At 43.8% G+C, this 26,553-nt stretch overlaps 1 protein-coding gene across 5 annotated transcripts in view; it reads right to left on the minus strand.

Moving 5' to 3' along the window:
• Positions 1–26,553, minus strand: part of LOC140199279 (ATP-binding cassette sub-family B member 6-like) — a 265,085-nt gene that overhangs the window by 34,549 nt on the left and 203,983 nt on the right. The window contains exon 19 of one of the 5 annotated variants that reach the window (XM_072261070.1): positions 20,067–20,471. The exons of the other annotated variants lie outside the window; for them this stretch is intronic. Within the exon in view, the coding sequence (XP_072117171.1) occupies positions 20,312–20,471 (160 nt within the window). The 3' untranslated portion in view covers positions 20,067–20,311. Of the gene's footprint in view, positions 1–20,066; positions 20,472–26,553 lie in introns of those variants that run through there. 5 annotated transcript variants of the gene reach the window in all.

Genomic DNA, 26,553 nt, shown 5'->3' on the forward strand with positions numbered 1-26,553 from the left:
TGCCATCCAGCCAATCAATTCGGCTCTGCCATTCCATCATGGCTGATTTATTATCCTTCTCAACCCCCTTTTCCTACCTTCTCACTTATCCAGAAACCAGAACTCAGAATACTCCTTCAGAACTCTGCACTCTGCCTGAAATCAGACACAGGAACTTACTCTGTGTCAGTCCTCAAACTAACCAGCAGGCCAACCTCCAGAGCACCATAAAACATCAAAAGATGTAAGCATTCTGTAGGTTGCTCAGGATTGGAAAATGGATATGGACTTGGAAAAAAAGCTTGTGTTTTCCCCAGACATTGCGGCTACAATACTCCGGCCAGACATGGTCCTGTGGTCCACAACAGCCATGCTGGCATATGTTGTGGAATTGACAGTACCATGGGAAGATGGTGTCGAAGAAGCTTATGAGAAGTAAAGGATCAAGTACTCTGAACTGGCAACTGAAGATGCCCAGAATGGCTGGAAGACCAAGATTTTCCCTGTAGAAGTGGGATGCAGGGGATTCGTTGCTACATCTACGACCAGTCTATTGAAGAAGATGGGGGTGAGGGGTCACTCCCTCCAACAAGCAAACAAGTCCTTGTCAAATGCAGCAGAAGAAAGCAGCAATTGGATTTGGATTAAAAGGAAAGACAACAACTGGGCTGCAAGATGAAGACAGGAGAGTATGGAACTGAGGGGGGTGTATCTGGGACGCCAGGTAGCACCGTTGAGACCTCTGGAGACGTCGTGGGCTTATCAATGAAATGTCAAAGAAGGAGGGTGCCCACCTGATGACCCCGATGTCGTACCTACCCTCCCTCCTTGTCACCACTCCAAGCCCACTGCCAACATCAAGAGTGCCGACTTACCATAGGGATTGAAACATCAGATCCTAGTAGCTCTACTTTCCTGCCTCACTCTAACCCACATCCCTGAGTCAATCTCAGTCCCAGGTGGATATCAGAAGCCTGCTCTCTCCAACAGCCATGTGTCAGCGCCCAAGCTTACTCATCCTCTCACTCTCCTTCCATCCCTGTATGAGCCCTGGAAGTATTTCCACTGGCTTGCCCTCTTCACGAAGCACTGCGTCAGTTTGTAAATTAATCCCACTGGTCCACTCTCTCCCAACAGCCTTCAGTCAGCCTCAAAGCTCACACACACACCCACATTCTCCTTCTAGCCCATACTAATCCCACAGGCCCGTCTTTCCCTAAAACCTGGTGACAGTTGCCAAATCAATCCCAACATCGTACTCTCTCCCCAAAGATCTGTGTCAGTCCCCAAACCAATCGCATTTCCCTGCTCTCTCTCTCCACCGATACCACACACCTTCACTCCCCAGGCAGCAGTTTCAGAACTCAAACACATGCCACTGCCCACCTCTCCCCACAGCACTACGTTAGTGTCTAAATAATGACAGTGTCCAGCTCTATTTCCAAAGCAATCTGTCAGCCCCCAAACTAATCTCACCACCCTGTACTATCTTCCATCTATTCTATCATTGTATTCAGACTAATAGTACTCCCCTATTCTCTCTCCACAACTTTGTATTATATCCAAAACTAATTCCCTTTCCCCATCCTCTCCCTAGAGAACTGTCTGTCCTCAAATTAATCTTACTGCCCTGTACTCTCCCTAGAGTCCTGTGTCCTCCCCAAACTAATCCCACTGCAGGAAGAGCATGAGGCAGTAGGACTAGTTTGCGGTCTGCCACAGAGCCATCAGGAGAGCGAGGGAAGGGAAGTATTTAGAAACATAGGAAACCTACAGCACAATACAGACCCTTCAGCCCACAAAGCTGTGTCGAACATATCCTTCCCTTAGAAATTACCTAGAGTTACCCATAGCCCTCTATTTTTCTAAGTTCCATGTACCTATCCAGGAGTCTCTTAAATAGACCCTATAGTATCCGCCTCCACCACTGTCGCCAGCAGCCCATTCCACACATTCACCACTCTCTGCGTAAAAAAACTTACCCCTGGCATCTCCTCTGTATCTGCTTCCAAGCACCTTAAAACTGTGCCCTCTCATGCTAGCCATTTCAGCCCTGGGAAAAAGCCTCTGACTAGCCACACGATCAATGCCTCTCATCATCTTGTACACCTCTATCAGATCACCTCTCACCTGCCGTTGCTCCAAGGAGAAAAGGCCGAGTTCACTCAACCATAGAAACCATAGAAACTACAGCACAGAAACAGGCCTTTTGGCCCTTCTTGGCTGTGCCAAACTATTTTCTGCCTAGTCCCACTGACCTGCACACGGACCATATCCCTCCATGCATCTCCCATCCATGTATCTGTCCAATTTATTCTTAAATGTTAAAAAAGAACCCGTATTTACCACCTCGTCTGGCAGCTCATTCCATACTCCCACCACTCTCTGTGTAAAGAAGTCCCCTCTAATGTTCCCTTTAAACTTTTCCCCCCTCACCCTTAACCCATGTTCTCTGGTTTTGTTCTCCCCTTGCCTCAGTGGAAAAAGCCTGCTTGCATTCACTCTATCTATACCCATCATAATTTTATATACTTCTATCAAATCTCCCCTCATTCTTCTACGCTCCAGGGAATAAAGTCCCAACCTATTCAACCTTTCTCTGTAACTGAGTTTCTCAAGTCCCGGCAACATCCTTGTAAACCTTCTCTGCACTCTTTCAACCTTATTTATATCCTTCCTGTAATTTGGTGACCAAAACTGAACACAATACTCCAGATTCAGCCTCACCAATGCCTTATACAACCTCATCATAACATTCCAGCTCTTATACTCAATACTTTGATTAATAAAGGCCAATGTACCAAAAGCTCTCTTTACGACCCTATCTAACTGTGACGCCACTTTTAGGGAATTTTGTACCTGTATTCCCAGATCTCTCTGTTCCACTGCACTCCTCAGTGCCTTACCATTAACCCTGTATGTTCGACGTTGGTTTGTCCTTCCAACGTGCAATACCTCACACTTGTCAGTATTAAACTCCATCTGCCATTTTTTAGCCCATTTTTCCAGCTGGTCCAAGTCCCTCTGCAGGCTCTGAAAACCTTCCTCACTGTCTACTACACCTCCAATCTTTGTATCATCAGCAAACTTGCTGATCCAATTTACCACATTATCATCCAGATCATTGATATAGATGACAAATAACAATGGACCCAGCACTGATTCCTGTGGCACATCACTAGTCACAGGCCTCCACTAAGAGAAGCAATTCTCTACCACCACTCTCTGGCTTCTTCCATCGAGCCAATGTCTAATCCAATTTACCACCTCTCCATGTATACCTAGCGACTGAATTTTCCTAACTAACCTCCCATGCGGGACCTTGTCAAAGGCCTTACTGAAGTCCATGTAGACAATATCCACTGCCTTCCCTTCATCCACTTTCCTGGTAACCTCCTCGAAAAACTCCAATAGATTGGTCAAACATGACCTACCACGCACAAAACCATGTTGACTCTCCCTAATAAGTCCCAGTCTATCCAAATGCTTGTAGATTCTGTCTCTTAGTACTCCCTCCAATAACTTACCTACTACCGATGTTAAACTTACTGGCCTATAATTTCCCGGATTACCTTTCGATCCTTTTTTAAACAACGGAACAACATGAGCCACTCTCCAATCCTCCGGCACCTCACCTGTAGACAGCAACATTTTAAATATTTCAGCCAGGGCCCCTGCAATTTCAACACTAGTCTCCTTCAAGGTTCGAGGGAACACTCTGTCAGGTCCTGGGGATTTATCCACTTTAATTTTCCTCAAGACAGCAAGGACTTCCTCCTTTTCGACCTGTACAGTTTCCATGATCTCACTACTTGTTTCCCTTAATTCCATAGACTTCATGCCAGTTTCCTTAGTAAACACAGATGCAAAAAACCTATTTAAGATCTCCCCCATTTCCTTTGGTTCCGCACATAGCCGACCACTCTGACCTTCAAGAGGACCTATTTTATCCCTTACAATCCTTTTTGCTCTTAATATACCTGTAAAAGCTCTTTGGATTATCCTTCGTCTGCCAAGGCAACCTCATGTCTTCTTTTAGCCCTCCTGATTTCCTTCTTAAATATTTTCTTGCACTTCTTATACTCCTCAAGCAACTTATTTACTCCCTGCTTCCTATACATGTCATATAACTCCCTCTTCTTCTTTATCAGAGTTGCAATATCCCTTGAGAACCAAGATTCCTTATTCCTATTCACCTTGCAGGAACATACAAATTCTGCACTCTCAAAATTTCTACTTTGAAGGCTTCCCACCTACCGATCACATCCTTGCCAGAGAACAACCTGTCTCAATCCACGCTTTTTAGTTCCTTTCTCATTTCTTCAAATTTGGCCTTCTTCCAGTTAAGAACCTCAACCCTAGGACCAGATCTATCCCTGTCCATGATCAAGTTGAAACTAATGGTGTTATGATCACTGGAACCAAAGTGCTCCCCTACACAGACTTCTGTCACTTGTCCTACCTCGTTTCCTAACAGGAGATCCAATATTGCATCCCCTCTAGTTGGTCCCTCTATATATTGATTTAGAAAACTTTCCTGAACACATTTTACAAACTCTAAACCATCTAGACCCCTAACAGTATGGGAGACCCAATCAATATATGGAAAATTAAAATCCCCTACCACCACAACTTTATGTTTCCTGCGGTTGCCTGCTATCTCTCTGCAGATTTGCACTTCCAATTCTCTTTGACTATTGGGTGGTCTGTAATACAATCCCACTAATGTGGCCATACCCTTCCCGTTTCTCAGCTCCACCCACAAGGGCTCTAATCTGTCCTGCCTGAGCACTGCTGTAATATTTTCCCTAACAAGCAATGCCACTCCCCCACCTTTCATTCCTCTGCCTCGATCACATCTGAAACATCGGAACCCTGGAATATTAAGCTGCCAGTCCTGCCCCTCCTGTAGCCAAGTTTCACTAATTGCTACAACGTCATAATTCCATGTGTCAATCCACGCCCTCAACTCATCCGGCTTCCCCGCAATACTCCTAGCATTGAAATATATACACCTCAGAAGAATTTTACCACCACTCACAACCTTTCTATTAGTGGATTTCCTTGAACTTTTAACATCATTTATTTTCACCCCAGCCACACTGTCAGCTCTGGTACTGTGGTTCCCATCCCCTTGCAAATCTAGTTTAAAGCCCCCCCAATAGCATTAACAAACCTCCCTGAAAGGATATTGGTCTCCCTGTAGTTCAGGTGTAACCCGTCTCTCCTGTACAGGTCCCACCTGCCCCAGAAGAGGTCCCAACTATCCTGAAATCTGAAACCCTGCTCCCTACACCTATTCTCAGAAGGCAATCTCCCCAATCCAGGCAACATCCTTGTAAATCTCCTCTGCAGCCTTTCTATGGTTTCCACATCCTTCCTATAGTGAGGCAACCAGAACTCCAAGTGGGGTCCGACCAGGGTCCTATTTAGCTGCAACATTACCTCTCGGCTCTTAAACTCAATCCCATGATTGATGAAGGCCAATGCACCGTATGCCTTCTTAACCACAGAGTCAACCTGCGCAGCAGCTTTGAGTGTCCTATGGACTCGGACCCCAAGTTCCCTCTGATCTTCCACAATGCCAAGAGTCTCACCATTAATACTATATTCCGCCATCATATTTGACCTACCAAAATGAACCATCTCACATTTACCTGGGTTGAACTCCATCTGCCACTTCTCAGCCCAGTTTTCCATCCTATCAATGTCCCGCTGTAACCTCAGACAGCCCTCCACACTATCCACAACACCCCCAACCTTTGTGTCATCAGCAATTTACTACCCCATCCCTCCACTTCCTCATCCAGGTCATTTATAAAAATCATGAAGAATAGGGGTCTCAGAACAGATCTCTGAGGCACACCACTGGTCACTGACCTCCTTGCAGAATATGACCTGTCTACAACCATGCTTTGCCTTCTGTGGGCAAGCCAGTTCTGGATCCACAAAGCAAAGTCCCCTTGGATCCCATGCCTCTTTACTTTCTCAATAGGCCTTGCATGGGGTACCTTATCAAATGCCTTGCTGAAATCCATATACACTACATCTCGACTCTACCTTCATCAATGTGTTTAGTCACATCCTCAAAAAATTCAATCAGGCTCGTAAGGCACGACCTGCTTTTGACAAAGCCATGCTGACTATTCCTAATCATATTACGCCTGTCCAAATGTTCATAAATCCTGCATCTCAGGATCTTTTCCATCAACTTACCAACCACTGAAGTAAGACTCACTGGTCTATAACTTCCTGAGCTATCTCTACTCCCTTCTTGAATAAGGGAACAACATCCGCTACCCTCCAATCTTTCGGAACTTCTCCCATCCCCATTGATGATGCAAAGATCATCACCAAAGGCTCAGCATTCTCCTCCCTCACCTCCCACAGTAGACTGAGGTACATCCTGTCCGGTCCCGGTGACTTACCCAACTTGATGCTTTCCAAAAGCTCCAGCATATCCTCTTCTGCTATCCCCTCCGGTTCCATACATACTCTTCCACTGTCACACTTGATTGGTCCTATTCTCTCACATCTTATCCTCTTGCTCTTCACATATTTGTAGAGTGCCTTGGGATTTTCCTTAATCCTGTCCGCCAAGGCCTTCTCATGGTCCCTTCTGGCTCTCCTAATTTCCTTCTTAAACTCCTTCCTGCTAGCCTTATAATCTTCTAGATCTCTATCATTAGCTAGTTTTTTGAACTTTTCGTAAGCTCTTCTTTTCTTCTTGACTAGATTTACAACAGCCTTTGTACACCATGGTTCCTGTACCTTACCATCCTTTCCCTGTCTCATTGGAACGTACCTATGCAGAACTCCATGCAAATATCCCCTGAACATTTGCCACGTTTCTTCCTTACATTTCCCTGAGAACATCTGTTCCCAATTTATGCTTCCAAGTTCCTACCTGATAGCCTCATATTTCCCTACTCCAATTAAGCATTTTCCTAACTTGTCTATTCCTATCCCTCTCTAATGCTATGGTAAAGGCGATAAAATTGTGATCACTATCTCCAAAAAGCTCTCCCACTGAGAGATCTGACACCTGACCAGGTTCATTTCCCAATACCAGATCAAGTACCGCCTCTCCTCTTGTAAGCTTATCTACATATTGTGTCAAGAAACCTTCCTGAACACACCTTACAAATTCCACCCCATCTAAATCCCTTGCTCTAGGGACATGCCAATCGTTATTTGGGAAATAAAAAACTCTCACCACAACAACCCTGTTATAATTACACCTTTCCAGAATCTGTCTCACTATCTGCTCCTCGATGTCCCTGTTACTATTGGGTGGTCTATAAAAAAACACCCAGTAGAGTTATTGACCCCTTCCTATTCCTAACTTCCACCCATAGACAACCCCTGCATGACTTCCTCCTTTTCTGCAGCCATGACAACTATCCCTGATTAACAGTGCCACGCTCCCACCTTTTTTGCCTCCCTCCCTGTCCTTTCTGAAACATCTAAAGCCTGGCACTTGAAGTAACCATTCCTGCTCCTGAGTCATCCAAGTCTCTGTAATGGCCACAACATCATAGCTCCAAGTACTGATCCACACTCTAAGCTCATCCGCTTTGTTTATGCTGCTTCTTGCATTAAAATAGACGCATCTCAAACCATCGGTCTGAGCACGTCCCTACTCTATCACCGGCCTATCCTCCCTCTTGCACTGTCTTCAAGCTTTCTCTATTTGTGAGCTAATTGCCCTTTTTTCCAGTTTGGTTCCCACCCCCAGCAATCCTAGTTTAGCAAACCTCCCCACCAGGATATTGGTCCCCCTGGGATTCAAGTGCAACCAGTCCTTTTTGTACAGGTCACATCTGCCCCAAAAGAGGTCCCAATGATCCAGAAATCTGATTCCCTGCCCCCTGCTCCAATCCCCCAGCCACGCATTTATCCTCCACCTCATTCTATTCCTATACACTGTCACGTGGCACAGACAGTAATCCCGACATTACTATCTTTGTGGTCCTGCTTCTCAACTTCATAACTCCCTGCAGTCTGTTTTCAGGAAGACTTTAGTATCTGACATCTTTATCCTAGGGAAAGAGACTCTCTACCCTATCTAGGCCTCATATACTTTTATAAACCTTTATCAGATCTCCCCTCGACCTCTGACAGGTCAGATAATAGGATCCAAGTTTGTTCCACCTCTCCTTATATTTAATACTCTTCAATCCAGATAGCAAACAGGTGAATCTCTTCTGTACCCTCTCCGAAGCCTCCACAGACTTCCTATAATGGGGCGACCAGAACATCACACAATATATTTTCATCATTTTCTGTATTTGCTGCTTTGTGGAACAGAGTTCACTTTAAACTTCAAACACAGAGAACTATAAACTGTCCTAAAAGGAAATTGCTTCCCATACCAAGAGTCAAGCAGCACAGAACAGACACTTTGCAAGCTTTGTCCATGCGAACCTTCAAGTAGTCCACAACACCAGCAACAGATTTAATATCACTGACATATGTCATGAAATTTGTTTTTTTTGTGGCAGCTGTATATTGCAAAACATAATAATAAAAGAACTATAAATTACAATAAGGAATGTATTATGGGTGGCAGGGTGGAGATATGTCTCTACCAAAGGAGGAGTAAAGCACTCCTTCCCTCTACTAGCCTGTAGATCACCCTTGGGCAAGGTGTAGCACCTGCTTAGCCTCCAGATCAGGGTCACATGAAGCCATGGGAGCAGGTGGCGGTCATATGAGCAGCTGGTGCATATCACAAGCCCTGCTTATGTGACCACTGACGCCAGGTAGACAATCTCTGAAGAGTATCGGTAATGGCTGGGGTCACCCGTCTTGTAAAGACATTGCCCAGAAGAAGGCGATGGCAAATCATTTCTGTAGGAAAATTTGCCATGAACAACCATGGTCATGGAACGACCATGATCGGCTATGTCAAACAACACTGTACATAATGAATGAACGAACTGTGTATATAGAATAATAAATTAAATTAGGTAGTCCAAAAAGAAAGGAAGAAAAAAATTAGTGAGGCAGTGTTCATGGGTTTATTGCCCATTCAGAAACCTGATGGTGGAGGAGAGGAAGCTGTTCCTGACATGTTGGGTGTGTGTCTTCAGCATGAAGACACACACTCAGTGTTTCAGGAACAGCTTCTTCCCTGATGAAAGCAATGAGAAGAGGGTACGTCCTGGAGATGGGGGTCCTTAATGATGGTTGCCACTTCTTTGAAGCATCGTGATTTGAAGGTGTCCTCGATGCTGGGAATGCTAGTGTCCACGATGGAGCTGGCCGAGTTTACAAGTTTCTGCAGTTTTTTCTTATCCCGTGTAATGGCCCCTCTGTACCAGACAGTGATGCAACCAGTTAGAATGTTCTCCATGGTATATCAGTAGAAATTTGCCAGTGTCTTGTGACATACCAAGTCTTCTCAAATGCTTAATGAAATATAGCCACTGTCATGCTTTCTTTGTAACTGCATCAATATGCTGGGCCTAAGATAGATCTTCAGGGGTGTCACTCAGGAACTTGAAACTGCTCACCCTTTCCACTGCTGATCCCTCAATGAGGATTGGTGTGTGTTCCCTCAACAACTTCTTCCTGAGTCCATAATCAATTCCTTGGTCTTACAAATATAGGGTGCAAGGTTGTTGTTGATACACCACTCAACCAGCTGATCTACCTCAGTCCTGTACGCCTCCTTGTCACCATCTGAAATTCAGTCAACAATAGTTGTGTCATTGGCAAATGTATAGATGGTGTTTGAGCTGTGCCTAGCCATGGTGTAGTGGCATTAGCACTGGACTTCAAGGTAGATGGTCCTGAGTTCATATCCGCCGTGTTCCAACCTGGGCAGCAGTGCGAAAGAAAGGCCTGACAATCTACTTCTGTATCTTGCCACGAAAACCCCATGGATGACTACACTATCCATAGGGTCACCATGAGTCAATGGTACTCAACAACAACAACAGAGAGCAGAGTAGTGGGCTAAGCACATATCCTTGTAGTGCGCCTGGGTTAACTGTCAGTGAGAAAGAGGTGTGATTTCCCATCCACACAGACTGTGGTCTCCCGGTAAGGAAGTTAAAGATCAGTTGCAGAGGGAGGTACAGTGGCCCAGGTCTTGGAGCTTGTTGCCTAGAACTGATGATATGGTTGTGTTGAATGCTGAGCTGTAATCCATAAACAGCAGCCTGACGTGGGTAGCAAAATTTTCCAGGTGATCCAAGGCCAAGTGAAGAGCCAGTGAGATTTCATCCACCGTAGACCTATTGTGGAGACAGACAAATTGCAGCAGGTCCAGGTTCTTGCTTAGGTAGGAGCTGATTCTAGCCATGGCCAACTTCTTAAAATATTTTATCACATTAGATGTGAGAGGGCGATAAGTCATTGAGGCAGCTCACCCTGCTCTTCTTGGGCACTGAAATGATTGCTGCCCTTTTAAAGAAGGTGGGAACCTCCTACTGTAGTAGTGAGAGATTCAAGATGTCCTCAAACACTCCACCAGTTGTTGGTACAGGTTTTCAGAGCCCTACCAGGGACACCATTGGGGTTTGATGTTTTGAGATGGTTCTGATGTGAGCCTTCAAGACAGAGATCACAGGGTCACCAGATACTGTAGGGATTCTCATAGGTGTAGTTTTATTCTCCTTTTCAAAGTGTACATAAAATGCCTTGAGCCCATCCAGGAGTGAAGAATCACAGCCATTCATGATGTTTGGCTTCGCTTTTTAAGAAGCAATGGCCTGCAAACCCTGCCAGAGCTAACATGCATCCAATTACAACTCTAATCTCGATCAGAATTGCTTTCACCCTCTTAAAATAGCCTTCCGTAGGCCATACCCAGACTTCTTGTATAGTTCTGGATCATCAGTCTTTGCTGCAGATCTAGCTCTCAAGAGACTATGGTTCATCCACGGCTTTTGGCTTGGGTATGTTTGGTACGTTCTCAAAGGCACACACTCATCCACACAGGTCTTGATGAAGTCGATGACAATTGTGGCATGTTCAGATTTGATGATGAATTCCTGAATATTATCCATTCCCCTGACTCAAAGCAGTCCTGTACTACTACTCTGCCTCCCTTGAGCATACCTTCTTGGTCCTCACCACTGGTGTTGCAGTCTTCAGTCTTTGCTTATAGAATAGCTGTACACCCAGGTGATCGGACTTTCCAAAGTGTGGGTATGGGATGGTGTTCCTGATGGTGGTATCCATTCAAGGGGGGGGGGAGAGGGAGGGGGGGGGGGAGAGAGAGAGAGAGAGAGAGAGAGAGAGAGAGAGAGAGAGAGAGAGATAGATAGATAGATAGATAACAGTGGTCAAGTGATTTCTCTGGTTCCACAGGTAATATGTTGATGGTAGCTATTTAGAGACTTCTTCAAGCTAGCTTGGTTGAAATTCCCCACTATTATAGGGAAGGCATCAGGGTATGCTGTTTCGTGTCTGCTGATTATGATGCTCAACCCCTCAAGTGCCTGCCTGATGTTGTCCAGAGGTGGAATATACACCACTACCAGCATGATGGCAGAAAACACCCTCAGCAGATAAAATGGACAACATTTGACTGCTAGATGTTCCATGTCAGGTAAGCAGGATTGAGACAGAACTGCCACATCTGTGCACCACAATGAGTTAATCATAAAGCATACTCCATCTCCTCTGTCTTTAAACAGCTGAACTGTCTCATCTTTGTGGAGAATGGTGAAGAACGATGTTGCTTACTGAAGTACCCCTGGCTGTGACTGTGGATTTCAGCTACAGTTGTCCTAAACGGGAATATACGACGATTCCCATCGGAGCTGCACACAAAGGGCTAGCCACTTATTGGTGACATCTTGAACTAATCTCAGTTACCAGCACTTGGTCTGCAACTTGGCTATTCAAGAGCTCCTCTATGTACTTTACATGACAGTACTTAACCCCACTACCTGCTCCATAGGTGAAAACCTCAGATACCCTCTAACGCTTATCTATCCATTGGTTTTAGATATTTTCTACCTGCAGGGAAAAGTTCTGACTGTGTACCTTATTTATGCCCCTCATAATTTTGTAAAGAGGGCAGAGCTAGTTGAGAGCTTCAACCTGAGACCAACACTTTCTGCTGGTCCAGCCACATTGATTTTACAGCCAAGAAAGTGCACTGATGTCTACTTTCTCTGAAGGCTAAGGAAATCCAGTTCAACCTCAAAGACTCTCACCAATTTTCACTGATGCAACATAGAAGATATTCTGTATGAATGCATCACGTCTTGGTATGGCAATTACTCAGCACCAGAGTCCAAGATACTGCAGAGAATTATGAACACAGCCCAGTCCTTCACAAAAAAACAGCCTCCCTTCCTCTGACTCTGTCCGCACTTCCCAATGCCTCAAGAAAGCAGCCAACATGATCAAAGACCGCTCTCAGCCCAATCATTCTCTGTTCTTCCCTCTCCTATCTGGTAGGTTTATAAAAGCTTTAAGACACATATCACTAGACTCAAGGACTGCTTCTAATTCACTGTTATCAGAATCTTGAATAAACCTCATACGCTAAAAGATGAATTTTGATCTCCCAATCTACCCCGACGTGGTCCTTGCACTTTGCTTATTGACCTGTAGTGCACTGCATTTTCTCTGCATTTCATTTTCTTTTTGCTGCCTTGATGTACTTATGTATGGAATGATCTGTTTGGATGGCAAACCAAACAAAAGCTTTTTACTGTATCTCAGTAAACATGTCAATGACAAAACCACACTAAAAAACATCTATCAATTCACGCCTTCGCCAAAGGGCAATTACTTTATCAATATTTTATATTGAAATTATTTAGTATAGTGATACATTAATAATTATGTTCAACAAAATTATTTACAGTAAAATTATTTATATTAAGGCAACTCTACTAGCTAAGCTTGAAGGGTGAGAAAGCTTTAAGTCCTTTTTGTCAGCTGTTGCTACAGTGGGTTACACATGCCAGCCTTCCAGGATTTAAAACGCACTGAGGTGTGTTGAAAGAAAGCCACAATGGCTGGAGGATGCGTCTTGGACACTGCCCTCCTTCCTCGATTGATAGGAAAGCTTGATTCCTGACTGCAGAAGGTGTTGGGGGAGAGAGTAAATTGAAAACAGTCTCCTGCGTAAGGTGGGAGTAAATCTGTGGATCTGTGGTATGTTTTCTCAGCCTGGTAGGGAGTGGTGGCAGAAATGCCCTCAGCTTCTGCATCTGAGAGGGACTTGAGATCTAAAACAAACCGCTGCTCTTCCAGGAATGGCTCTGAATAGGTAACACAGCACTCAACAGAAATGCCCACAACTGGGCTAAAGGTGGGCTGCCATCTTCATTCTTGTCCAACAAGTGCAGTGCAAGCAATGAGACATTTCCCCCTCCCTTTTACCTTTCCCCATCCCCTTTTCCCTCTCTCACCTTATCTCCTTGCCCACTCATCACCTCACTCTGGTGCTCCTCCTCCCTTTTCTTTCTTCCATGGCCTTCTGTCCTCTTCTATCAGATTCCGCCTTCTCCAGCCCTATATCTCTTTCACCAATCAACTTCCCAGTTCTTTACCTCATCCCTCCCCCTACCTTTTAAATCTACTCAGCTTTTTCTCTCCAGTCCTGCCGAAGGGTCTCAGCCCAAAATGTGAACTATGCTTTTTTCCATAGATGCTGCCTGACCTGCTGAGTTCCTCCAGCATTTTGTGGGTGTGTTGCTTGGATCTCCAGCATCTGCAGACTTTCTCTTGTTTGAGACATTACTTTCCACCTGGTTTTTGGGAAGCTCCATCTTTCTGACCCTGAGTGTCTGAGTCTCTGGATACCACAGCCTCTGCTTGAATCACATGCTAATCCTGACTTTCCATGTCTCTCACTCTCAGGAGATCTGGGCTTTTGTAGGTTGTAAACTGCCAGTTTAAATGGAATGCAATAGGTTGGTCAAATAAATTTCTCACCCCATAAAAAATATGCAAGTGCACTGATACATTCATCTCGACAATGAAAGGGCAAGGGGACAGATTCAAGGAAAATAAAATGTTCACACAGGCGTGCTTGCTGGCCTCCCAGTAGAGACTAATAGAAGCCAACAAGGAACAGAATGTGTCTGGTAGATCAGGTAACCATGAAGACAGTATATACAAAATGACAACAATCGACACCTTGACAACACCAAGCAATGTCACAATGGTTTCATACCTGACAGTGTGACCTCATCAAGACCCAGAGGGGAGGGGAACAGCTTTCTCTAAAACAGAATCAAGCTCGTTGCCTATAACCAAAAGGGGAATCCACCTCAGAAGGAGGGAGATGTAGAGAGGCGGGGGAAGAGACAGACAGAGTGAAACTGACATAGACAGAGAGAGTCAGAGATCGGCAATTCTAAGGCATCATTCCCAAACGCGGGACGTTTCAAAGGGCATTTGCAGGTAATTAAGCATTTTTCTGAATGGTCATTAATGTAACAATGGAACACATGTGTAACAGTGAAGTTGCAGAGAATGAGACAGGAGATCAGACTGTATGATACCACAGGTTATAAGCAAAAGGGTAGATCCAGCACCCACTCATTCATAATAGAAATGCTTAGTTCTCAAGTCATAATAAAAAATTTCTGTCCCTCACCTAAGCCTCAACCTGCAACCATTGCCCCAATCTCTAAGCACTAAGTATTTGTTAAATAGGGGCCGTGGACAATTCTGATTTGATGGAGAATGGACGCGAAAGCACAGAGAAACATCTGGAGAAATTTCTGAAACGCTCGTTCGCTGCTGTCGTTACTGCGTGGTCAGGAGTCTTTTGGAGGGTAGGCCTCAAAATCCCCAGCCTTGCCTGCTCTTGGCGACCAAGAAGGAGGTCAAATCGTTCGGACAGAGATAGCACTCAGTACTCGGTGTCAGAGAGCTGATCAGAGCTCGAAGTTTTCGGATGACTCAGAGTCGGACTGTGGTCGGCATGGCAGGGAGAGTTTTTCTTCCTTCTCCCGTCTGCGTGAGATGTGGGACATTTGAGAGACTTTGAACTTTACTGTGCTCATGGACTTCTTCATCAAGTTATGGTATTGTTGCACTGTTGTAACTACAAACGTTTGTATATGTTATAATTATGCGGTTTTGTCAGTTTTTTCAGTCTTGGTCTGTCCTGTGTTTTGTGATATCACACCGGAGGAAATATTGTATTATTTCTTAATGCATGCATTACTAAATGACAATAAAAGAGGACTATGTGTCTTCATAATCTAAATCTAACCCTATCTCTGATCAGAGCTGTAACCTGTTAAACTAACCCTAATCTCTAACTCTAAATGCCTTTCATTGCCTACAGCTGACCTGTGGAACTAACCCGTCCCTAACACTAAATCCTGACTCATACTTCAACTGATAACATTAACGCAAGCCCTGTCCCTGACCAATGCTCAACTTCTGGCCCTGACTCAGTCCCTAATCTTCATTGTTTTACTCGGAATTTCAGAAACATTTTGACATGGCCTGCACATGAGGCTGCCAAACAAGATAAGAGTCCATGGTATTACAGGAAATATACTAGCATGGATAGAATATTGACTGACTGGCAGGAGGCAAAGGTTGAGAATAAAGGGGGTCTTTTCTTGTTGTCTGCTGCTGACTAGTGGTGTTCTGCACAGATCAGTGTTCGGACCACTTCTTTTCAAGTTATATGTCAATGATTTGAATGATGAACAAAAATAGGTGGAGGGACAGGTAGTGTTGAGGAAGCAGGGAGTCTGGAGAAGGAATTAGACAGATTAAGAGAATGGGCAAAGAAGTGGTAGATGAAATATAGTGTAAGGAAGTGTATGGTCATAACTTTGGTAGAAAGAATAAAGATGTAGACTATTTTCTAAATAGGGAGAAAATTCAGAAATCAGATGTGCAAAGGGACTTGGGAAGTCTTCAAGCAGGATTTCCTAAAGGTTGACTTGCAGGTTGGTAAAGAAGGCAAATGTAATGCAGCATTCATTTTGAGAGGTCTAGTACTGTACATACTGTAAAAGCAATAATGTAATGCTGAGGATTTATAAGGCATTGGTCAGACCACACTTAGAATATCATGAACAGTTTTGGGTGGTTTAGCTAAGAAAAGATGAGTTGGCATTGGAGAGGGGCCAGAGGAGGTTCTCAAGAATAACTCAGAGAATGGAAGGTTTAACGTACCGTATGAGAAACTTTTAATGGCTCTCGGCCTATACACACTGGAGTTTAGAAGAATGAGGGATGGGTGGGGGGGGGGGTTCTCAGTGAAACCTATCGAACACTGAAAGGTCTAGAAAGGTCCATTTAGAACAGAGGTAAAGAGAAATTTCTTTAGTTAGAGGGTTAGAGGGTGGTGAATCCGTGGATTCATTGCCACTGACGGCTGTGAAGGCCAAGTCATTGATATATTTAATGCGAAGGTTGATAGATTGTTGATTACTAAGACCGTCAAACATTATGTTGGCGCGTGGCCAATTGGTTAAGGCATCGGTCTAGTGATCTGAAGGTCGCTAGTTTGAGCCTCAGCTGAGGCAGCGTATTGTGTCCTTGAGCAAGGCACTTAACCACACATTACTCTGCGATGACATCGGTGCTAAGCTGTATCGGCCCTAGTGCCCTTCCCTTGGACAACATCGGTGGTGTGGAGGGGGGAGACTTGCAGCATGGGCAACTGCCGGTTTTCCATACAACCTTGCACAGGCCTGCGCCCTGGAAACCTTCCAAGGCGCAAATCCATGGTCTCACGAGACTCTCATAGGCATCCATTAGTCTCATGAGACCATGGATTTGCGCCTTGGAAAGTTTCCAGGGCGCAGGCCTGGGCAAGGTTGTATGGAAGACCAGCAGCTGCCCATGCTGCAAGTCTACCCCCTCCATGCTGCCACCGATGTTGTCCAAGAGAAGGGCACTAGGACCCATACAGCTTGGCACCAGTGTTGTCACAGAGCAATGTGTGGTTAAGCGCCTTGCTCAAGGACACACACGCTGCCTCAGCCAAGGCTGGAACTAGCGACCTTCAAATCACTAGACCAACGCCTTAACCACTTGGTCACACGCCAACACGAGACTAACGGATGCCTATAAAACATTATGGAGAGAAGGCAGGAGGCTGGAGTTTAGAGGGATAATAAATAGCCATGACAGATTCATGGAGCAGCCTTGATGGTCTGGATGGTCTAATTCTGCTCCTATGTCTTATGATCTTAAAACAATACAAGATTCTCTAACAGATATTACATTAGGGGCGTTTAAAAGACTCTTGGATAGGCTCATGGATGATGAAAAATGGAGGATTATATAGGAGGGAAGGGTTAGCTTAATGTTAGAGTAGATTAAAAGACTGGCACAACATTGTGAGCCATAGGGCCTGTACTGTGCTGTAATGATCTATGTTCTATGTCCTAATTCCTTATAGCTGGTACTCTCTAATCCAGGCAACAGCCTGGTGTACCTCTTCTGCACCTTCCCCAAAGCTGCACGTGCAGTGACTAGGACTGTATACGATACTCCAAAATGTGACCAAATTAAAGTTTTAAACAGCTGCAACATGATTTCCTGACGTTTATATTCAACACTCCAACAGATGAAGGCAAGTATGTCACGTGCCTTCTTTACCACCCTGCTCTACACTCTACCATAACAGCTATTACAAAGAAGGCACAACAGCACCTCTACTTTCTTAGAAGCTTGCATTGATTTGGCATATCATCAAAAACTTTGACAAACTTCTATAGATGCATGTTGGAGAGTATCCTAGGTAATGGCATCACGGCATGGTATGGAAACCCAATGCCCAGGAGCAGGATACAGCCCAGTCCATCACAGTTAAAGCCCTCCCCACCGTTGAGCACATCTACAAGGAGCTCTGCCGCAAGAAAGCAGCATCCATCGTCAAAGATCCCCACAGTCCAGGCCATACTCACTTCTTGTTGCTACCATCAGACAGGACATTCAGGAGCCATCAGATACAGGAACTTATTACCCTTGAACCAACAGGCTCCTGAACCAGCGTGGATAACTTCACTCAGTTCAACACTGAACAAATTCCATAACCTATGGGCTCAGTTTCAAGGACTCTACAACCCATGTCTTCAGTATTATTTATTATTGGTGTTTTACTTTTGCACAGTTTGTCTTCTTTTGCACACTGGCTGTTTCTCAGTCTTTGCTTATGTGTAATTTCCCATTGAATCTTTTTTTTTGTTCTACTGTGAATATCTGCAAGTAAAGGAATCTCAGAGTGGTATATGGTGATAATATACATACTCTAATACAGAAGGCTAATTGTTTTATCACTGGAATCTCAAGGTGGAACACTGCTGCCTGTGATTCATGAGAATGGGAAGGTAAAACTATTTCTTCCCAACGGTGTCACTCACTGAACAGTGCAATAACGTATCAGCTTATGGGCTGAAATCTATTGAATAAGACCTTCAAGACACATGAATTATATGAAATATGTTTTGGCTGATTGTGGACAGACCCGAATCAAACCAGGGAGGATGTCAGAGGTAGGTTTTTTCACAGAGACAGATACATGCATGGAACACACCCAGGAGTGGTGGTAGAGGCAGATATATTAGGGGCTTTTAAGAAGCTCTTAGATAAGCACGTGGGTGATAGAAAAGTGGTGGGCTATGTTGGAGGGAAGGATGAAAATGATCTTAGAGTAGGTTACAAGATTGGCACAACATTGTCGGCTGAAGGGCCTGCACTGTGCGGTATTGTTATATGTTCTATATACCTTTCTAAAACATTGTTGACTATTTTAACACTATTGTGTATCTTAAAAACACCACACATAACTTGTGCTAAGGTTATTTTTTGAGTACTTCACCTCAAAATTCAATCTTAACACTAGTTGTGCGTGATGTTTTTAAGTTATTGACAGCAGTTTGTGAATGGTCTAGTCAAGGAAATGTCTGGAATGATGCGATCTCAGAAACATCTGCTTCGCACACGGTCAATTATGGCTTAAAAACAGTCGGCACCTTTCATCAGTCTCTGTAACGTTGATTGGATCAATATGGGGCGTGGCATGATCAAGGCAGAGTGAAACAAATGCTTCCATCTGGAATAAACAGATGGAACGTGGACTTACTGGTACCTGATAAATGCTACAAGGTCAAAACCCAGGCCAGCTGTTCTCATGGAACCAAAGATTTCCTGAACATAGAACTGACTACACAAACAGCAGAAGTCATTCCTGGGTTTAGACCATAAAACGTAGGAGCTGAATTAGGCCATCAGCCCATCGAATCTGCTCCACCATTCCATTATGGCTGACTTATTATCCCTCTCAATCCCATTCTCCTGCCTTTCCTCCAAAACCTTTGACGCCCTTACCAATCAAGAACCTATCAACTTCTGCTTTAAATATACCCAGTAACTTGGTCTCTACAGATGTCTGTGTCAATGAATTTCAGATTCACCACCCTCTGGCTAAAGAAATCCCTCCTCATTTCTGTTCTAAAGGAACGTCTTTGTATTCTGAGGTCGTGCTCTTTGGTCCTCCTTAAGCCTCTCCCACTATATGAAACATCCTCTCCACATCCACTTTATCCAGTCCTTTCAATTTTTGCTAGGTCAACTCAGCTTCCAGCCAAGACGTAACACCTTTCAGAACACAACCCTGTCTTGAACCATTTCAAATAATCACCCTTTCCAGTTGATCTTAGAACTGGCTAGTTCTAGAGTCATAGAGTCATAAAACACTACAGCAAAGAAACAGGCCCTTCGGCCCATCTGGTCCATGCCGAACTACTACTCTGCCTAGTCTCTGGACGATAGCCCTCTATACCACCCCCCCCCCATCAATCTGCTTATCAAAACATCGTTTGAATGCTGAAATTTCACCCAAGTAATGAGAAATTCATTCTCATCTCTGTTCTTGTACTCTGAGGCTGTGCCCTGTGGTGTTAGATTCCCGCTATAGGAAACACCCTCTCTACGTCTTAGTTTTTCTAAGGTGAAGTAACATAGACAACAGCTACAATAAATTTATCCAAGAGATACCTGTTGATTTGGGGGGTTCTCCTGAGATTTTCACCACTTTCACCTTTTAGATTATGAAGACATGTAGCCCTCTTTTATTGTCATTTAGTAATACATGCATATCACAAAACACAGGACAGACCAAGACTGAAAAAACTGACAAAACCACATAATTATAACATATAGTTACAACAGTTCACAATACCATAACTTGATGAAGAAGTCTGCGAGCACAGTAAAGTTCAAAGTTTCTCAAATGTCCCACATCTCAAGCAGACGGGAGAAGGAAGAAAAACTCTCCCTGCCATGCCGACCACAATCTGACTCTGAGTCATCCGAAAACTTCGAGCTCTGATCAGCTCTCCGACACCAAGTACTGAGCGCCATCTCTGTCTTAACGATTCAACCTCCTTCTCGGTTGCCAAAAGCAGGCAAGGCCGGGGATTTTGAGGCCTACCCTCCGAAAGATTCCCGACCACACAGTAACGACAGCAGCAAACGGGCGTTTCAGAAATTTCTCCAGATGCTCCTCTGTGCTTTCACGTCCATTCTCCCTAAAATCAGAATTTTTGGTTTAACAGTGTGCATCAGTGGACCACCAACACAGTCCATTCCATCATAGACAAACTCCCTATAAGCAGTGCTTCCACAAGAAATTACCATTCATCATCAAGTACCCCCACCATGTATGATATGGTCTCTTCTGGTTGCTGCCATCAGAAGGAGGTATAAGAGTTTTGGTCCCATGCCATGAGGTTCAGGAACAGTATTGCCTTACAACCATCAGGCTCTTGAACCAGTGTGGATGACTTCACTCACCTCAACACTGAACTGAATCCACAATCTCAGACTCACTTTCAAGGACTCATTTCCTCAACATTATTTATTTGTTTGTTCACTTATTTATTGTGTTTGCGCAGTTTGTTTTCATTTGCACATCTGTTGTTTGTCTGTCTTTGTGTGTAGTTTTTCACTGATTCTATTGTTCCAATGCAAATGCCTGCAAGGAAATGTATCTGAGGGTAGTATATAGTGACAAATACATACTTTGATAGTAAAATTTACTTTGAGCTTTGAACATGGATATTGCAAGTGCAAACCCACACGGCGAGGTCTGAAGCTCAATTTGCTAAATTGTATACTGCTATCAGACGAAAAACCAAGAAAATTGTGGACTGCTCTAAGTGTACAACTAATCCACTAATGACTTTTAGAAAATGGTCGGCCACTTCGCCTTTTCACTGACACGGATTTCTGTTCTTAATTTTTGTGGTGGCTAGCGTAACACTTTACAGCACCGGCAACCCGGGCTCAATTACCTCCGCTGTCTGTAAGGAGTTTGTACATTCTTCCCATGACTACGTGAATTTCCTCTGGGTGCTCCAGTCCCCTTCCACATTCCAAAGACATGTTGGTCAGTAGGTTAATTGGTCACATGGGTGTAATTAGGCAGCAAGGGCTCGTTGGGTCGAAAGGGCATGTTATTGTGCTGTATCCCTAAATAAAATAAAATGTTGTTTCCTAATGTGGAACAGAGTGTGATCAGCATTCTTACTGCTGATCACATTAAGAATCAGCATCTGAATCAAGTTTATTATTACATACAGTATGTCATGAAATTCTGCTTTTCCTTTATTTAGAGATACAGCACGGAGTAGGCCCTCCTGGCCCTTAGAGCTGCACAGCCCAGCAATCCCTGACAACCCCAATATAACCCTAACCCAATCACAGGACGATTTACAATTAACCTGCCTAGTACATCTTTGGACTGTGAGAGAAAACTGAAGGAGCCAGAGAAAACTCACGTTTTTCACGGGGAGGGCATACAGAGACTCCTTACCGAGGTTGCTGGGATTGAACTCTGAACTGCGACACCCTGAGCCGTGATAGCATTGTGCTAGCCACTATGCCACCATGGCAGTTGTTTTCCAGCAGCAGTACAGTACAATAAATTAAAAAAACTTACTATGTTCCAAAAATTAAATAAATCATGCAAAAGAGAAATAAAATGGGTCATTCAGAAATCTGGTGGCAGACAGGAAGAAGCTGTTCCTAACATGTTCAGTATGTGTATTCAGAACCTTGACCTCCTCCCTGATGGTACAAATAAGAAGAGGGCATGTCCTGGGTGATAGAGGTCCTTAATGATGGATGTTGCCTTCTTGAGGCATCACGTTTTGAAGATGTCCTTGATGATGGGGAGGAGAGTGCCCATGATGGTGCTGGCTGAGTTTACAAACCTTGGCAGCCTTTTCCAATCCTGCGCAATGGTGATGCCTGTAGAAATTTGCAAGAGTCTTTTTGATGACATACCAAAACTCCTCAAACTCCCAACAAGTAGAGGTTTGTTTGCCTTCTTTGTGATTGGAACAATATAGGTCCTCTGAGATGTTGATGCACAAGAACTTGAAGCTGCTCACCCTTTACACTACCAATCCTTTATTCAGGACCCCCAATTTCCCCCTCCTGAAGTCCACAAACAATTTCTTGGTCTTACTGACTTTAAATGCAAGGCCATTGTTGCAACACATCTCATCCAGCTGACCTATCTCACCCTTGTACGCTCCCTCATCACCATCTGAGTTTCTGCCAACAACTGTGGTGCCTTCAGTGAATTTACAGATGGCCTTTGAGGTGTGTCTTTGAGGGTGCAGAGAGAGCAGAGCAGTGGGCTAAGCATGCATTCTTGAGGTGCGTCAGTGTTGAAAGTCAGCAAGGAGGAGATGATATTTCCAATTGCACTGACTGTGGTCTTTCAATAAGGAAATGAGAATCCAGTTCTGAGGGAGGTACACAGGGCCAGGTTTTGAAGCTCGTTGATTAGTACAGAGAAGATGATGGAGCAGAATGCTGAGCTGTAATCACTAAATAGTAGTCTGACGTACAATACTGTGCAAAAGTCTTTGGCACCCTAGATTTTTTCATATGGTTTCAGATGGCATGCTCTCCACGGAGCTCTGATCTCAACATCATCGAGGCTGTCTGGGATAATGTGGAGAGACAGAAGCAAGACAGCCAAAGTCTTCAGAAGAATTGTAGCAAGTTCTCCTACCAGCCAATTTTTAAAAAATAAAACTGCACAATGGTGTACCTAAGAGGATCGATGCAGTTTTAAAGCAAAGGTTGGGCACACTAAATATTGATGTGATTTAGTGTTTTTTTTTACTGTTTACTGCTCTTTTGTAGTACATTTTTTGATATTTAGAAACTCCTCATTTCATTAATTTTGGAAGTATCTTTACTTTATGGAGTTTTTTTTTTACAAGTGCCTAAGACTTCTGCACAGTATTGCAGGTGTTGAGATGTTTGCTGTTGTCTAGGTGATCCAAGGCAGAGTGGAGAACCATCCGCTATAGATCTATTGTGGTGATAGACAAATTGCAGTGTGTCCAGGTCCCTGCTCAGGCAGGAGTTAATTCTGGCTATGACCACCCACTCAAAGCACTTCATCACAGTAGATGTGAGTGCTATTAGGTCATAGTCATTGAGGCAGCTCACCCTGCTCTTCTTGGGCACTCGTATGATTGATGTACTTCAGAAGCAGGTTGAAATTTCTGACTGTAGTAGTGAGAGGCTGAAGTACACTCCACTTAGTTGGTCAGCACAGAAATTCGGTATCTTGTCAAGTACACTACCTGATGCCTTGCGATGGTTCACCCTCTTGAAGCACGTTGTGACATCTGCCTCCAAGACAGAATTGCTATGAGGAGTGACACAGGTTTAGTTACTCTCCCTTTTAAAGTGAGCATATAGGGTGTTGAGCTCACCACTGCCAATCATGCTATCAGGCATGCAAACACTGCCACAATGGTTGTGCAGCCCAAGAACAAACAACATGATGCCCATTTAGGACTGCTTTTAGTTTTTGAACGTTCCTTTTATTTTGAAGCCAAGAACCACTTTAGTAGGAAATTTTTTCGATAAGTTTAACACCACACGGTCAATTCTTAAAGGTTCACAGTTGTCCAAAGGTTTTATTTAGATTTCCCACTAAAGTTCTTATTCCTGAAACTTACATAGAACATAGAATATAGAACAGCCAGCTCAGAAACAGGCCCTTCAGCCCACAATGTTGTGCCTAATCAGTTAAATTAGTAATCAAATACATAACTAATCTCTTCTGCCTACATAATTTCCATATCCTTCCATTTTCCTCACATTCATGTACGTATCTAAATGTCTCTTAAAAGCCTCTAATGTTTGTCTCTACTGCCACCCCAGGAGTGCATACCAGGAACCCACCATTCTCTACAAAAAACTTGTCCCTCCTATCTTGTTTGAAATTACCCCCCTCTCATCTTGAATACAAACTCCAGGCTAAAAGCCCAGTCTATACCTGAGTGAGTACTATTCAGTCAGAAGAGATGAGGGGGAAGCAATTCACCCTGGAATCCTGGACAATATTTACCCTTAATCAACTCTGCGAGAACTTGTAATCTGGTCAATATCACATTGTTTATGGGAATTTCTTGCACACAAACTAAAGTCACACATCAAAGTCAAAGCCATGATACCCATCACACACACACCACGTACATACACTCAGTGGCCACTTTATTAGGTACAGGAGGTAATTAATAAAATGGCCAGTGAATGTATTTCTTCTGTATGCTCATAGTCATCTACTGCTGTAGTCTATCCACTTCAAAGTTTGACCTACTGTGCATTCAGAAATGCTCTTCTGCACACCACCGTTGTAATGTGTGGTTACTTGAGTTACTGTCGCCTTTCTGTCAGCTTGAACAAGTCTAGCCATTCTCCTGTGACCTCTGTCGATAACAAGGCATTTTCCCTCAGAGAACTGCAGCTCACTGGATGTTATTTTTGTTTTTTGCACCATTCTCTGTAAACTCTAGAGACTGTCATTGAGGCCCTCCACTAGTCGGGGTTGACCATGGATATTGCGTTGTAGCTGTCTACGTGATAAGCAAGCCAGAGGAGTACGATATGGAGAGCAAGCTGTTGCCCATGCAGCAGGCTCCTACTCTCCACACAGCTGATGACTCCAAAGGAACAGCAGAGACTGATACAGTGGCATCACAGGAGTTGCAACTCAATGTAGGACTGCCTTAGCAAAATCAGCTGCAGATTTTTCTGAGGGGTTTACTCCTGAAGCCTTCTTCATGAGTGCAAGGAACAGCTGCAAGGCAGCATATGTTTGATTTTGATTAGAGTTTACCTTCTCCTAGATGAGCTGCCAACCGTGGCTGAGGAGCCTCATCTGCCCGAAGCGAATGGCTTTAAGGTGCCAGTAACTGACCTTTACCCCTTCTGTCAATAGAAATGGTTCCACCAGGCTTAGTAGCTAAGCTACACATGATGGCTGATGGACTTGGATGTCAGAGGCTATCTGAAACGCACACCATTGGGAGCATTTAATAGGCAGTGGGAACTAATCCTCTCTGCCGCCCCCAGCTAGGACAACCTTCAGGAATCATAGACTGTTGTGTGTGAAAATCCCAGGAGATTAGCAGTTTCTGAGATACTCAAACCACCCCTTCTGGCATCAACAATCATTCCGTGGTCAGCATCACTTAGATCACAATTCTTCCCACTCCCAACCTACCATGCACAAAGCCATATCGACTATTCCTAATCAGTCCCTGTCTATTCAAAGACTTGTATATCTGATCCCTTAGAATACCTTCCAATAATTTACCCACTACTGATGTTAGTCTCACTGGCCTATAATTTCCTGGCTAATTCTTAGAGCTTTTTTAAAATCATTAATATACATGACAAACAATAACTCTGAGTGAAGAGGTTCCCCCTCATGTTCCCCTTCCACATTTCACCTTTCACCATTAACCCATGACCTCTAGTTCTAGTCTTGTCCAACTTCAGTGAAAAAAATTAACCTATATGACAAACAACAACAGACCCAGTGTCGTTGCAGATTAACTGGACTCTGAACATATGACTCTGAGCACTCATTCCTCAATCATACTTTATTTTTTTTGGGCCTAAGGAGTACAACATGGTCCCTTTCGCCACACTGTTCTGAATTCTGAACAGAGAAATGTAATTTTTATACAGCATTGACAGGCTTTTATGGATATTGGTCATTTGGTAAACTGTGTATGTTCGAATTCCTTACTTATAAGATCAATCGCTATTCACAATATAGGTGCTAGAAGTCAACAGAAACTACAAACTGATAATGGATGATACTTTAAAATTAGTAAACAATTCTCCCTTAGTTGGTGCGTGCTCCCTGAATCCTTCTGGTACATTCTTATCTTGTCTCCAGTAAGTGAAATGGCTCTGGCACCCCTGCTGTGCAGAGAAACTGCTCTTCAAAGACCTTTCTTGCCAGGGCTGTCTGCACTCAATCTGTAACTCATCCTTGCCTGGGCCTGTGAACTCACTTTCAAGTGCTCTAAACTCATGTTCTCAACATTTATTTATTTATTATTCTTATTTTGTTCCTTCTTTTTTCTTTTTGTATTTGTACAATTTGTTGTCTTTTGCACATTGTTGTTTGTCCAACTGTGTGCAAATTTTCATTGATTCTATTGTGCTTCTTTGTATTTATTGTGATAACCACAAGAAAATAAATCTCAGGGTAGTATATGGTGATATAAATGTACTTTGATAATGTAATTTGAACTTTGATTATGCTAACCCATACCTTGC

Source organism: Mobula birostris, chromosome 6 (assembly GCF_030028105.1).
Source record: "Mobula birostris isolate sMobBir1 chromosome 6, sMobBir1.hap1, whole genome shotgun sequence".
Lineage (NCBI taxonomy): Eukaryota > Metazoa > Chordata > Chondrichthyes > Myliobatiformes > Myliobatidae > Mobula > Mobula birostris.